Source organism: Cyprinus carpio, chromosome B20, assembly GCF_018340385.1.
Source record: "Cyprinus carpio isolate SPL01 chromosome B20, ASM1834038v1, whole genome shotgun sequence".
Taxonomy (NCBI): domain Eukaryota; kingdom Metazoa; phylum Chordata; class Actinopteri; order Cypriniformes; family Cyprinidae; genus Cyprinus; species Cyprinus carpio.
Genome location: NC_056616.1, coordinates 6,777,900 through 6,793,858, shown reverse-complemented (window position 1 = coordinate 6,793,858; position 15,959 = coordinate 6,777,900). Strand labels below are relative to the sequence as shown.

Below are 15,959 nucleotides of genomic sequence, written 5' to 3'. Positions count from 1 at the left end.
TGATACTACTATTTCTGACTATCTGGAAGTTCGCATATTGATCAGACAATGGAAAGGTATTTTATTTTCGATACCCTTTTTCTCAGATCCATGAAAATGACAAAAAAAAAATTGTATTATGCATGCCAGGCCAGTAGTTGGCGATGTCACATTGTAAAGAAACACTACATGTCTGTACACACGTATGATGTCACTGGTTTCATAAATTTGCGGGGGTGTTTTATATTTTAATGGAAAACCATTTTCAGGTCCCTCAACGCTGTCGTCCTGTAAATGAATAGGCAAAATGCATAAAAAGTTTTCAATTTTTATTTGAAAATGGTGTCGCGTAAATATAGCATTAGAAATCATTGAGTTGTTGATCACTGGGCATCTGTTGTAAGCCTTTATTCCCCCCAAAGTCTCTTATGCTCACTATAGATGTTGGCTTAAAGGAATACTCCACCCCAAAATGAAAATTTTGTCATTAATTTGACAAAATTTTGTTCATCTTCGGAACACAATTGAAGATATTTTGGATGAAAACCGGGAGGCCTGTGACTGTCCCATAGACTGCCAAGTAAATAACAGTATCAAGGTCCAGAAAAGATGGTGCCACTGAGTTCGGATGCAGTTCAGGTCGCTCCACTTAGATTGTGTTTTTATATACTTTTGTACTTTCTTTTGCTCTCTCTTTTTACACACATATCATCTGCACTGTTCACTTATGACAAAGGAACACTTTTGGACATTGGACACCGCTTCACTAACCTGTTTCAGGACACTTTATCCTCCAACCCATCGTGGCCATCTGAGATTCTCCGGAATGCCGAGATGAACAATGGCCATCTGAATAACCACCCGAGGTGACGGATCAAGAAACACCGCGGGAAACTAGCTGGGATTCGCAACAGACTGAGAAAAAGAGCACACAGCCCTCCTCTGCTGAGCATTCTGCTCACCAATGTCCAGTCTCTGGAGAATAAGATGGACGATCTTAGAGCCAGGATAAGTTTCCAACGGGACATAAGGGACTGTAACATCCTTTGTTTGTCTGAAACATGGCTCACGCCCTCGGTCCCGGACACTGCTGTAACGCCGTCTGATAACTTGGACAGAACAGCCGAGGCCGGTAAATCCAAAGGTGGTGGAGTGTGTTTCATGATTAACAAGAAATGGTGTGACCCCAGGAATATCTCCACTCTGTCGCGCTCCTGCTCGCCTCATCTGGAACATTTATCCATTATTTGCCGCCCATTCTATATGCCCCGGGAGTTTTCATCGATCATCGTTACTGCTGTTTACATCCCACCACAAGCTGACACTGGCTTGGCTTTGTCTAAGCTCCACGATGTGCTCAGCGGCTACATCAACAAACATCCTGACACTGCTCTTATCATCGCGGGGGATTTTAACAAAGCCAACCTTAGGCAGGTCATGCCGAACTTATACCAACATGTATCCTGTCCAACCAGAGGACCGAATACACTGGATCATTGCTACTCTCAGTTTAGGAATGCCTACAAAGCTCGCTCACTACCAGCTTTCAGCAAATCAGACCATGCTGCCATTTTCCTCACACCGGAATATAAACAAAGGCTCGTTCAAGAACCCCCGGTGCAAAGGATAGTGACGCGTTGGTTCAACCACTCTGAAGCCATGCTACAGTCAGCTCTTGATGACGTAGACTGGGACATGTTCTCAACGAGTTCCTCTGACGCCAGCAAGTTCATGGATGTAGCATTAAGCTTTGTAAGCATGGTAACCGAACAAGCTATGGATACAATAACTATAAGGACCTTCTCAAATCAGAAACCGTGGGTAGACAGAACAATCTGTGCTGCAGTAAACAAACGCACTGCTGCATACAACGCTGGGCTCTCATCAGGGAACATGAGTAAGTACAAAGCATCGTGCTATGCTCTCCGACGCGCAGTAAGAGCAACCAAACTCCATTACAGGGAACGAATAGAGTCGCATTTCCAGCTCAATGACTCCTGATGTATGAGGCAGGGACTAAGAACCATCTGTGCCTTTGGAAACAAATCCTCTACAGCTGTGAGAGCAGAACCGTCGCTGGCTGATGAGTTAAACTCTTTCTATGGCTGCTTTGAATGCAACAGCGGCAACGCGAGTCTGCCGATCAGCGCGTCAGGAAACAGCAGTCAGAGCAGCGATAATCATGTGATCACCCTGTCTGAGGACAAGGTTCGGAGGGCTCTAAAGCGAGTGAACGTCAGGAAAGCAGCAGGTCCTGATGAGATTTCTGGCCGTGTTCTGAGGTCCTGTGCTTATCAGCTCGCTGGTTTGTTTAAATCTATTTTTAACGAGTCCCTTGCTACCTCGGGGGTTCCCACCTCCTTCAAAAAATCTGTCATCATCCCTGTGCCTAAAAACAATAACCCCTCTTGCCTGAATGACTAGCGTCCGGTTGCCCTCACGTCAACAGTCATGAAGGTCTTTGAGAAACTTATAAAGAACAACATTTGCTCCTCCATCCCGGATAATTTGGACCCTCTTCAGTTTGCCTTTCACCTAATAGATCCACTGAAGATGCCATCTCTCACATCCTGCAGTCTTCTCTCACGCACATTGACAACAGAAACGGGAACTATGTAAGGCTGCTATTCATCGACTATAGCTCAGCTTTCAATACTATAGTCCCCATCAAGCTAGCTTCTAAACTCCTGGACCTCTGCCTGAATTCTTTACTATGCAACTGGATTCTTGATTTCCTCACCGGCAGACCTCAAGTGGTGAAAGTAGGCCAGTACACCTCCAACTCCATCACCCTGAACCTGGGAGCTCCACAGGGCTGTGTCCTGAGTCCCCTGCTCTACTCTCTCTACACACATGACTGCATGTCTTCCCACAGCTCCACATCTATTATCAAATTTGATGTATGTCAGTGTATCTCAGTGTGGTATGGGAACAGCTCCAGTCATGACTGCAAAGCCCTGCAGAGAGTTGTGCGCTTAGCTGAGTGCATCTCAGGGTCTGCTCTCCCCTCTCTGCAGGACATCTACCTCAAACGCTGCAAAAACAGAGCTGTTAAAATCATCAAGGACACAAATCACCCTGGTAACTCTCTTTTCATTTTTCTGCCATCTGGTAAGTGCTTCCGTAGCCTGATGGCAGAAACTGAGAGACTTAGGAGGAGCTTCTTCCCCCAGGCCATCAGGCTCCTAAACTCTAACTCAGTCTCTTAACCTCTACATGACTACATTTAATTAACAGTAAGATACTGAATATACTGACATTGACACTTGCACACAGTAATTTCTATAATTTTTATATTTATTTATTTATTTTATTACCTCTATTGCTGCTATGTAAAAACCCTGTACAACCTGTTTGCACATTCTCCTCTTGTACATTCCTGCTCATCTTAATATTTATTAAGTCTACAGTATACTGTCCTGCACATTTTTTTCTATAAGCATCTTATTTTATTCTTATTTTTTATCTTACTTTTTCCATATCATATTTATTTGCATAATTTTCATGTGTTTGTGTTCTATAATAATTGCACTGTCCATGGAGCGGACCTGACTTACATTTCACTGCTGGTCATATGCTCTCCATATAACCATGTATGTGACAAATAAAAATCTTGAATCTTGCATCTTGAAAAGGTATGAAAGTCATCGTCAGAATACTCCGTCTGCCATCAGACATGCAATCTGGGTTATATGAAGTAACAGGAACACTTTTTGTAAGCGAAGAAAAGTAAAATAATGACTTTATTCAACAATTCCTGTGTCAACAGTCTCCTCTGTGTCTCTCCATATCACCGTATTCCACATAAAAACAACAAAAAAAAAATCACCAAAATAAACCAATATTTACATTCAAATCAAATCTAAATACACGTAGAAACAGTGCATCCTTGTGGCGCTGATGATACAGAAGCGCATACGCGGCATACAGTGATATGGAGAGACACAGAGGAATTTTTATTTATATTAAGTTTTCTTCGCTTACAAAAAGTGTTCCTGTTACTTCATATAATCCAGATTGCACGTCTGATGGCAGATGGAGTATTCTGACGACGACTTTCATACCTTTTCTGGACCTTGACACTGTTATTTACTTGGCAGTCTATGGGACAGTCACAGACCTCCAGATTTTCATCCAAAATATCTTAAATTGAGTTCTAAAGACGAACGGAGCTTTTACGGGTTTGGAACGACATGGGGGTAAGTGATTAATGACAAAATTTTCATTTTGGGGTGTAGTATCCCTTTAAATATAATTTGATCATGTTAAAAGTGCTACAAAATGAAACATTTTTTAACTGAACAGAATATTTGAATGTTAACAGAAAAGCACACCACACCACAGCAGTGCATGGCAATCAGACCTTCTTCTTTTAATCACAATTATTAAATGATATATCTATTGAAAATTCATGTTTCAGCATAATGCTTGAGAGAGTAAATGTGCACTGCAATGTCTGTTCAGTGACATATGTTTGGCATGTTTAACCATGACCACAGGGCTCATCACATGTGCAGTGTCTAAATGATTTCTGTTAGCATTGGTCGCTTGTTTTTTTGTTTTGTTTTTTCAGACTGAGAACCCAAAACCACTTCCTTGTGTCACAAATTTCAACTTGTTTACTCAAAAATTAACTTTCTTATTTGATTTAGGGAGTGTAAGAATAATGCTATACCATGTGAGTTAAAATAACCATGACAATATATTTTAAGGTTTTAAATAAATGCTCTGAATGTATTATAGACGCCCAAGGTCCACAAGTGAAAGTGCCCCAGAAATCACAGTGCAAACTCTTTTTCTAAACATAGCAGATGGAACAAACTGAAAGTCACAGAGGCCTTTGAGCCCAACAATGATTTGTTACAACATCAAAGAAAGACAATAGTTTTGTCAATATTTAGTGCACCTTTTCTAAGTAGTGCATTAGTAGGCTACATTTCTGATCATGTTTGCTATATTATAAAAACTGTATGTGTGACGTGTTTCATGTCAGCGTGTGTGCAGCACCTCTATCTGTTTAGTTTTGTTCACAACAGGCAGAAACATGCATCTGTCTCCCCCTACTGGTTGTAAAGATGTTTTACACTACAGATTTATTGCACTAAAGACTTTAGCAAGCATTTATAATTTGTTTTTATCTAAATGCATATTTATGTGGCAGCAGAGTCTACTAATCTTAAAGAATTACGGGTTTGTTACTAAAAACACATATTTCCATGTTTTATAGGAACATTCCATAGACTTGATTTTTATTTTTTTCTGTATTTCTGTATTTTTCTGTATAAACTGTACTGTATTTTCTATCCCTTCTATCCCCCTTACTCCAACCCTTAAGTCTCCACAAGGTCAAAATGTACTGGTATTACTATCCTTGTAATACTGGGACATTTGATAATGTAGGGAATACCAGCTACTCTCTCTCTCTCTCTCTCTAATGCCACCAAACTTGCACGCAACTGCTTTGTGATTTTTCACTGAGGAGTTTCATACAAGATTCAGTTTAGGTGTGATTTATTTCATCATATTGGAAGTGAATCAAGACAAAAACACAAAGATAGAGTTTCAGTTCTGAGTTTATTATGTCATTGAATATCAATGTGCCTTGCATAATAGTTTTAAATGAAATTTTTAAATGAATTTTTCTTCTTTATGTCGCAAGGTTTATAGCAGGTGCAAACAGTGATTAACAATCATTAATCTGAAGGGGGGAGTTGGTAGGGTTGCTTTAAACCAGTTGTCTAAATCTCAACTGATTAGAGAGAATCGCTCGTATGATCCCTCCATGCAGGGTCAGATGTGGGCCAGATGTGGCCCGGCACTTGTTGCTGTCTGGGAACTGGCACATTATTAGGAAAGGCGAATTAAGAAAAAAAAATAAAAAACATTTAATTCAGTTCTGTAAGTGAGGATCACGAATGATTCGCATGAACATATATGCATTTAGGTCGATCGGGGGGCACAAATGTGATTCACTTCGTTTTCAGTGGCTCAGATGTCGGGAGTAAATGATGACTGCTATATTCATTATTACATCCAACAAACAAAACACCTCAATCGCTTAGGAGACATTCTTGTCTACTCATGCTCCAGCTTTGAAACAACAGTGGACTGATGATAGCTCACTCAGGGCGGAGCTGTGATAAAACCAAAGACTGATGCCACTGTCAATCAACAATCGTGAGAGGGGCCTGTGCAGAACTACGTCATCCTGCCAAGAATCTGAGCTCGGCCTGATATGAGAAAGGGGTTTGGATTTATCGAGATTTTTAAAAAAGCACTGGGTGGATTTTTATCATTATAGGGTGGTTGTGTACAGACACTGCCAACGTACATTTCAGTTCTTCAAACAACATGTAAAAGTGAATTTTTGCATCCGATGGCCATTTTAAGAGTGAATGTGGTTCCTAAAGACAGCGCTGCTTAATGCATCTGTTGGCTGCCTACAAGTTTTTGAAAGAAAAAAGAACTTCCTTGCTCAAAACTGCACTTTAGTATTTTTCAATTTAAAAGTCTTTACTGCTGGCTCGTAAAAGCAGCTCTTGTTGCCATCTAAAAGCAGAACAGTTGTAACTAAAATCACCATCACGAACACACCCACACTGTTTCCTAATACTAAATACTACTATTTATATAAAACATGATTTATTTAATAATAATATTTAATAAACAACAAAAAACAACAACAAAAAGCATCATAAAAGTTGCTAGTCAATTCAGTCAAAAGTACAAAGGCAGCGCTCTGTTATACAGCATTGTTACATATACATGATGAGATTTTGCCAAAACTATTTGCTCTGGAACAAATAATAGATCAATGAGACAAAAACTGCCCGTTAGATTTACCCAACATGAAATATATCTCATGTTTAACCACTATAGAGACATCAAATTCCAGAAGATCTGGCCAGGGTGAGGCTTTCTCAGTGGGTTTATGAGCGCTGAACGGCCGCTGACGTCCTGGAGCTCACATCTGGAGCACATTTCCGTCGAAGCAAATTTTCAAATAGACATTATCTTTATTAACAAACCGCATATTTGAAGTCCAAACAAATATACATTATCGCCTAAAAAGCTGCTAAAACTTCAATCCGTGACACAAAACAGTATTTTCTGATTGGTCGAGCCTCATTCAAAGCTGTTGTAAATTACTCTAAACATACATCGGCACCAGTGTGTATGTTGCTGCATCTGTGTATTGCTCCGCAACCACTTTGTTGCAACCACAGCCCTTTCTGAGGAACTACATTGTTTGGCGGAAGAATAATGATTTTATTAACATCATTACATTTTATTTGCTTTGTTTGATTTTTTGTGAAACCTTGCTGTATATGGAATAACCGTTTTATTAAAGCAATAAGCTCCACTCTGCATCATGCCTAACAACGCCCCTTAGCTGTTACAATTTCCCTCTAAACCACTGTTATCTTGGGGCTTATTGCTATATATATATATATATATATATATATATATATATATATATATATATATATATATATATATATATATATGCTTCATTATATTTATATATTTATTATATTTACTTTACCTGTTAGTGATGTCTAATTATTTAATGTAGCTACATGTTTAAATAAATATTTTATGAAACATGCTATCACTCTGTAAATTACTATATTTCAACAACAAATAGAAAATTGTATAATTTAGTTAATTTAAAAACAATTTACATGTCTGCATACAAGTTTTAATTTGAGTGTTGATTATTATAGTTCAAATAAATAGTAGTAATTTAATTTAGTTTTGGTCTAATTGTAACCTTATAGTAATGTAAAAGGGCTCCCTTATAGTTTAGACCAGAGCTGAGGTAGATTTTTACCTCTAAGAAAATGTTTATTATAATTGAATTTATTTAAAGAAAGAGCAATTTGTTCAGTAAAACACTGTTAAATTTGATTTGATAGCTTATAATTACACAGGCCTAATAGGGACACCTTAAATAAAGTGTAACCAAAATGTTGTATTACAATTGAAAACATGACCCATTTTAACGTGTATGATAGATACTGGTTTGAATACACACACAAATGCCTAACCAAACCGGAAGTAAACAAAGCGGACCACAGTGGTTGGATACAGTCGCCACGGTAACAGTAACAACAACTGCAACAGTTACAGATGGGGAAACGACTCCAGCTCTCAACAGCCAAAAGTTAATGATTTTAGCCTTCAGTAACGCTTTTGATATCACAGTTAAAAAGAAAAATGGCATCTAGTTTACAGACGCAACACGAGACGCAAAGCGGAGTTTATACGTTCTCCAGTCGTCCGCGTGCGGTTCCCAACCGCCCCAAATACAGACAAGCCGCTCCGCCGCTGTGAGTCACACACCACATCTCACAACACGCTCAATATCAGTCATATATTTAAGATTTATGGCTATGACGTCTGTTCATTATAGCGGTCCTGTGAACATCAGGTAAACATAAGCTCTCTGGTGTATTTATTTTTTAATTTTTTAATTTATTTATTTTCTCAGCTCTCTTTTTACACAACGTAACATGAAACGCTGTTTTACTGCAGTAAAATAATTGTAATAATTACTAGAAAACTAAGATTTACATTGGTAAGGCTTTTTTATGTTGGGCTAATAATGTGACACGAAATTTATCAGGGTTGGGGACTTAATGTAAATATTATTAAAGTAGGCTACATGATGTTTGCACATCGTTTTACTTATGAATAAATAAATAAAAAATATTTTTTAATAGATAAAATATGCAACATGCTTATCATTTTAATCTATTTATTATACAATTAAACTGTATGCAGAAATGAAGAACAGAGCAGTTATGGAAACATCATGTATGACCGACGTGTTGTCAGAGGAAACACATACGCTCAGCCTATCCTACCCATTGTGAGTATCAGTAGAGATAGGCTAGAGAACTCTCTTTATAAGCAGATTGAATTGTGTGTGCTGGTGTAGTCTGACAGCCAAAAGCTCATTAATATTACCAAACATACACAACACAGTGTTGTTTGCTCATGTGGTTCTGTGACGAGAGCGCAGCTGATGCATGAATAGAATATAAATGTATATAAATATGTTTAATAGACATCTCAGCCCGATCCGGTTGAGTTCCTGAGACAGCAGGAGGCCAGAAAAAGAGCTTTGTCCAGAAAACGACTGAAGGAGCAGTTTGGATCGAAAACACCAGAACCACTAGAGGGCAGAATGAACATAGATGTGCAGACAGGTATAACGATTTTGCACAATAAAGTAGAGTGCTGCACAGATGACATATCTTTGTGGGCCAAACCCCAGAAATCAGTTATTATTTTAGCACTTACATTTCCATAGTCCTGAACTGAATGTATTTTTGGTTAAATGCCTGAAATATATAACGTCTGTGGTTGACACAAGCTCAAGATATTGTCATTTAACGACATAAACTACATCAGTTATACTCCCCTGTGATTTTAAGTCATCACTGCAGCACATGTCTGAGCCAGATGTTAAACCTCTGTGTGTGGCAATAAAATGTGGCAAAAAGCTCCCCAAAAGAACCTTGGCCTACTTTCATTGTATAACATTTTTTATAAGCGACCTTCTATAACAACACAACCTAACCAAACCATGCGCATAAGTGTAAATCTCAGAATGCACATGCATCTTTCCATCTGATAATACTGTGATAAATTCAGAAATCAAGTGATGAAATCTCTCGCTGATGTGTATTTTAGAGATGTATCTGGAAGAGCTGAGCGATCACATAGAGGACGTCAGTGTGGAATGCCAAACAGATATGTTCCTGGATAAACCAGCCACTCCCCTCTTCATCCCAGCCAAAACTGGACGAGATGCAGCCACACAGATAGAAGAAGGAGAGGTGCAGTATGGATGCTCTCAAACGGCTGTTTTTGCATGCATATTTTTCTGGTCTGTTCTCACACCCATATCTCTGCTCATCACACTTGTAGTCCTGTTGCATTTAGTAAAGCGAATCAATAATAAATAAATAATAATAAAATCTGTAAATGAATTATGCAGATGACTAATTCTAAAAATTTTTTTAAAAAAAATGGTAGTGGTAAAACTTGCGTGTGTCTTGTCTGTAGCTGTTTGATTTCGACGTGGAGGTCCAGCCCGTGCTGCAGGTGTTGGTGGGAAAGACAATCGAGCAGGCATTGCTGGAAGTGCTGGAGGAGGAGGAGCTGGCCAACCTGAGGGCTCAGCAGCAGGTGTTCAAGGAGATCCGTGACGCTGAGCTGGTGGAGGTGCAGAGGCTGGAGGAGAGGGAACGGCGCCTCCGTGTGGAGAAGGTGAGAATCACTAGAAACAATACCATGACATGATGCTCAGAAAAAAAAAAACAAGCAAGGTTTTCAGGTGATGCTGCGGCTTTAATTGAGTCAAAGGTAAAGACTATGGAAACAGGCCACAAAAAAACCATTTTGTTTTCTGAAAATAAAAGCACAATTTAGTGGTTGGAGGTCAAACTGGTACAAAGTTTATTGATGGGTGTGTCGTGGTCTTAAAGGGATACTCCACCCCAAAATGAAAATTTTGTCATTAATTACTTACCCCCATGTCGTTCCAAACCTGTAAAAGCTTAGTTCGTCTTTAGAACACAATTTAAGATTTTTTGGATGAAAACCGGGAGGCCTGTGAATGTCCCATAGACTGCCAAGTAAATAACAGTGTCAAGGTCCATAAAAGGTATGGAAGTCGAGTCAGAATTCTCCATCTGCCATCAGACGTGCAATCTGGGTTATATGAAGTGACGGCAACATTTTCTGTAAGCGAAGAAAACAGAAATAACGACTTTATTCAACAATTCCTTTGTCAACAGTCTCCTCTGTGTTTCTCCATATCATCGCTGTGTATGCTCTTCTGTATCATCCGCATCACAAGGATGCGCTGTTTTCTTTCAAATCAAAGCTAAATACACATAGAAACAACGCATCCTTGTGGCACGGATAATACAGCAGCATATGGTGATATGAAGAGACACACCTACAAAAAGTGTTCCCTTCGCTTCATATAACCCAGATTGCACATCTTATAGCAGATGGAGTATTCTGACAAGACTTTCATACCTTTTATGGACCTTGACACTGTTATTTACGTACTTGGCAGGCTATGGGACAGTCACAAGCCTCCCGGTTTTCATCCAAAATATCTTAAATTGTGTTCCGAAGACGAACGAAGCTTTTACGGGTTTGGAACGACATGGGAGTAAGTGATTAATGACTAAATTTTCATTTTGCAGTGGAGTATCCCTTTAAAATAGAATTTGATTAGGACTTATATTAATCTAAAACTACCAAAATGTGTTTATTAACATATTTATTTTATAATTATTTACCATAATATGTACTGATAACCACCATGACAATATAAACAATAAATCAAAAAGTCATGGCTAATACTCACATATAGACAGTGCACAGGGTCAAAACACCATCAGAGTCACACATTCAAAATTATGAAATAAACATTTACATTTCACTACACACCCTAATGTTACCAATAATAACAAGAAGAAAATATAATTTTATTTTATGTGTAATGCAAAGACTTCTGGGAATGTCTTTTTTATATAAATTATATGTTTATATAATTTTTTATTTATTTATTTTATAGATTTCAGACTCTGTAACTTATAAACACTCATTTGAAATCTTCACCATTTTAATTACCTTTTAACTTTTTTTTCGTTCACTTAACTTGTCCTTTGGTGAGACAAATATATTTTTAAAAGTAAAAACAATCCATTGTCTCAATTCATATTCAGAAAGTTGATAAGCCATATTTGAGGTCGATGATTGATAGCCGAACATTTGGATTTTCTGCCCAAAATACTGTAATTACGTCTTTTTGTTGATTTATATTCAGAATCTGAAAAATCATTTCTACTTCAAAATGAATTTTATTCCAATCCATTTCGTGATCTTTTGTTTGAGCAGAGATCTAAGAGATTTAAAGTATATTTTCTTAGTTTTAATACTTCTTGTGCTTCAATATATTTTTTAAAATTGCTTCCTCAATGCAGGAGAACCGGATAAAGCAGCAGAAGGCAGTGCTGGAAAAAGAGAAGGAGACAGCAGATAAAATAGCTGCCAGAGCATTTGCTCAGCAGTATTTGTCTGACTTGTTGCCCTCAGTCTATTCCAATCTAAAGGATTGTGGCTACTTCTATGACCCTGTGCAGAGAGGCAAGTGTCCCAGCATGTCAATTAATCTCTGTATTAATTCATTTTAAAATGTCTTTAATGAATGAATGCATGAATTATCAGTCTACTGTCTAGCGAATGAACGTTCATTATCTCTGCTCCAGATATAGAGACCGGATTCCTCCCTTGGCTGATGGAAGAAGTCACCAGTACTTTAGAACAGAGATATGTAGCAAGAACAGTGCTTGACAGTGAGTTCAATTGTTTTCTCAGATATATATATATATATATATGCTCTGTAATACATAACATGGGATTAATCTATCAAATCTGTTGTTGTCTAGTGCTCATTCAAGACGTCACTAACCAAAGACTTGAGGCCTTTGAGATGAAAGAATAAACTCCTTCATGCACTTTCCCATTAGAGGTAAACAGGATCAAACATTTAATAACTTTTAACCCTTTTTTATTTGTAAAATAAAATATAATAGAAGACATTATTATATTGAATGATTTCCATTTAAATGTCAGAAGATCAATATAAATGTTACTGTTCAATCTGTCTAAGTTATATCAGTTTAATTAATAGTTGAGGTGAAGAGTTAACCTGTTTTCATTTCAGGTCATACCAGGAAACAAGTAAAATCTGGAAAAGTTCGTGCATTCTTCATAAAAATCTGAATAAATTTCTTATTATTATAAATGTATTGTTCATATATTATTTGAATAAAATTTCGAAAATTATGCCCGTTGTGTGTTGAACTGCACTTCAAGAAGAACACTGTAGGAGGCGCCGCGGAGTCTGAAAGGACTGACCTTCACTCAAAGTCCTGTTTAATCTTGGCCACATTATTGCTGTAATGCAGCTGTACTGTATGGAAAAATTGTGACGACTCTCGTTAATATGTAGTCTATTTAAATTTTGTAAAAGTGGCATTATTGAATTTTGAGGGGTATTATGAATATATTAATTCTGATTACATGTCCTCATATGCTGTATAGCACAGAGGAGTTGTCTTCCAAACTTTGACCGTAATGCTGTACTGTTTAACTATAAATAGATGCGGTTAATTTTTTACAACCTAATAACTTTATAAACACCATTGTCAGTGGAATGACTGTTTCATGTGTCTCGTCTGGATCTTTGACTAAACACTGACGTGATCTGCATGACGGCTCCGCTTCGGTTTTCATACACCTCGTCTATATACGACTCTATTTTAGTCCTGCTTCTCGATTGGTCAACTCCCACCTTTTAACCACGCCCACTAGGTGCATCGGAGTTTCACTTCCGTCGGTGCAGCTCTGGCAACACAAATAGAAACAGGCGTGTTGATGTGAATACATCATTAAGGAAAGACCTCTCAGTCACATGTATGTACTCATTCAGACCTCGACGTAAGTGTTTGAATGACCTAATTACTATTGTAGATCGTTCAAACATGAGGTTTCATTACAAAATAAACACGACATAAAAGATGGATGTACTCAGAGACCTTTTATGGGCAAAAGCTCCATCTGACTGAACAATATACGATTCAATAGAACTCTATTCTCTCTCTCTCTCTCTCTCTCGCCCTTAAATGGGATTTTCAATTGTTTTGATGAGTTATTTTCTGCAGAGACATTTATTTTGGGTTTTAAGTACAGACGTGACATGAGGTTCACTTCTCAGTTACTGAATTTCATTTTGGGTGAAGCTAAATTTGCAATTTATATCAGTAGGAAAAACAGAATTGAGGAAAAAGTCCTGTCAAAGTGTTGTTGACTGTTGTGTTGATTCAGTTTTATAAAACTATGGAAGATCTGACAATTTTTGAAATGATTTGGTGCAATCAAGGAGCATTATGCAGGCTACTGTTTTTGAAGGAAATCTGGTGTTCTTATAATGTTTTTTTTTTATTCTCTTTCTCTCTCTCTCAGATTGATTAGTAGGCAATGACTAATGAATTACATTTACTCGTGTCACTATAATTGAGTAGCTTTTTTGTGTACTTTTACTTCTGTATGGCAGATTATACCAGTTGCCACTCAGTCAGGTGTGCCGTGAAAAATTATCCAAACTTCATATAGACTGCATAGACTGCAGAAAACTACCATGTTTGCTTTCTTTATTTTACAAAAGCACAATGTTTTGTTGATATTGTGAGTGCACACAAATAAAAGTAGACACTTTACTTCGCAGTTCCGAATGATGTATACTCTTACCTTTATGAGGAAGAATTAGGCATATTTTAAGTTTCCACTCTTATTAAGAAAAAAAATTGCAAATGATCAGCCGGCGCCTCCACGTCTTTCAAAGCATGTTCAAAGTTCAGAGGTTTTTGTTGTTTTTTCTCAAATCATGTTGATTTGAGACGGCTAAACTGATCAAACATGCTCAACTTACTGTCTGGTGCTGGCCGCTTGGTATTTAAAAAAAATAATAATAATTGAATTTAAAAAACATAAAATGTTTCAATCATATTTTCATATTTGTAAATTAACTTAATAAAGAAACAAAACGAAATATAACCACTTTGCCATTAAAAATCAAAACTGAACTATTTTATTGACAGCAATAGCAGCTGTGTAATGGGCCGTTTTTTCCTCAAAAAATCATCATGATCACATATAGATTTATTTACAAACAGTTCAATAAAAAAAAAGAAGTTAATTAAGAGACAGAGTTTTTTGACACCATATCGCCTGTTTTTGCTCTATTTCGACAACAAAAATAATTGCAAACACAGCCACCATAGCATGGAGTTTCATTCCTGAATGAATCAGCCGTTTAAATGATTCGGTTCAGTCACAACGACTCACTTATCAACAGACTTGCTGTCACCTGCTGGTGGTTTTATTTTCACATTTAAAGTATCTTTTGATTTTTTTTAAAAATAATTTCAAATGAGTATTCAACACTTTATGTCTTATATATCCAAACATTATTTCTGCATTTGTAACTGCAGGTTAAATGCATTCATGTCCTGCATTAAACTGTGTAAATCTAAATGCCACTTCAGTTGAAGCTTCTGTGTTTCCTCTGCATTACAAAGATGAATTTTGTTGATACTGATTTAATTTCTCTGGTAACAGCCCAGATGTCTTATTATTCTAAATAACTGATTTAATGGAAATGAATTTAAAACAACTAGTTTGAGATGTATAGGCCTATCCCAAGGATGTCAGACTCAGTTCCTGGAGGGCTGCAGCCCTGCAGAGTTTAGTTCCAATCCTGCTCCAACACACATACCATGTAGTTTTCAAATAAACCTAAATGATTAGATTAGCTGGATCAGATATGTTTAATTAGGTTTATATCTAAACTGTCAATTTCGGAGCTGTTGACTCTGTGCTTAGCCTGTAGCAGTGAGCTGTGTTATGCAGCGGTTCTATCCCACTCTACCGTATAGTCGCGCTCCACTCTTGGATTATGGCAGAGGTATGTGTGCGGTGGATTATGTTTATCACATTGATGTGGATTGTGTATTTTCAGTGTTTATAATGCTGTTGCATTTGTTTCGTGGCAAGTGTGTTATTTGTTAATGTTTTGTATTTTATTTGCATTTTATATTTATCTAGTTAAAAGCATTTGTATTTTGTATTCACGTTTTGTTTTCTTTACTTGACAGATCTTTCTTTGTGGAGCTCTTTGAATATGAAACTCTGGTGTCTAGGACCTGCTGTTTTGTTTATGATTCATCTTTGTCATTTAAACTTTGTTTATATTTATGGTTCTGATGATTTTTGTATTGCTGTAAAAACTGGATCTGGTTATGTTTAATTGTTTTTGCTAGCTTAGTCTGGTTTTTGCCAACTGTTTAGGTTTGTTAATTCAGTTCTCTGTGTTATAGGAACCAGCC

The 15,959-nt window shown here is 37.3% G+C and overlaps 1 protein-coding gene across 2 annotated transcripts; it reads left to right on the top strand.

Moving 5' to 3' along the window:
* The first annotated feature begins 8,036 nt into the window (after positions 1–8,036).
* Positions 8,037–12,817, top strand: rsph3 (radial spoke head 3). Of its 2 annotated transcripts, none has more exons than XM_042747133.1 (9): positions 8,037–8,312; positions 8,767–8,854; positions 9,053–9,194; positions 9,682–9,827; positions 10,057–10,260; positions 11,994–12,156; positions 12,279–12,365; positions 12,459–12,541; positions 12,737–12,817. In XM_042747133.1, exons 1-8 carry the CDS (start codon positions 8,200–8,202, stop codon positions 12,512–12,514), a joined length of 999 nt encoding a protein of 332 aa, XP_042603067.1. In that variant the 5' UTR covers positions 8,037–8,199; the 3' UTR covers positions 12,515–12,541; positions 12,737–12,817. The 2 variants fall into 2 exon arrangements, with proteins under 2 accessions (XP_042603067.1, XP_042603068.1); XM_042747134.1 differs by having other exon boundaries at positions 8,279–8,413.
* The last annotated feature ends 3,142 nt before the right edge of the window (positions 12,818–15,959 follow it).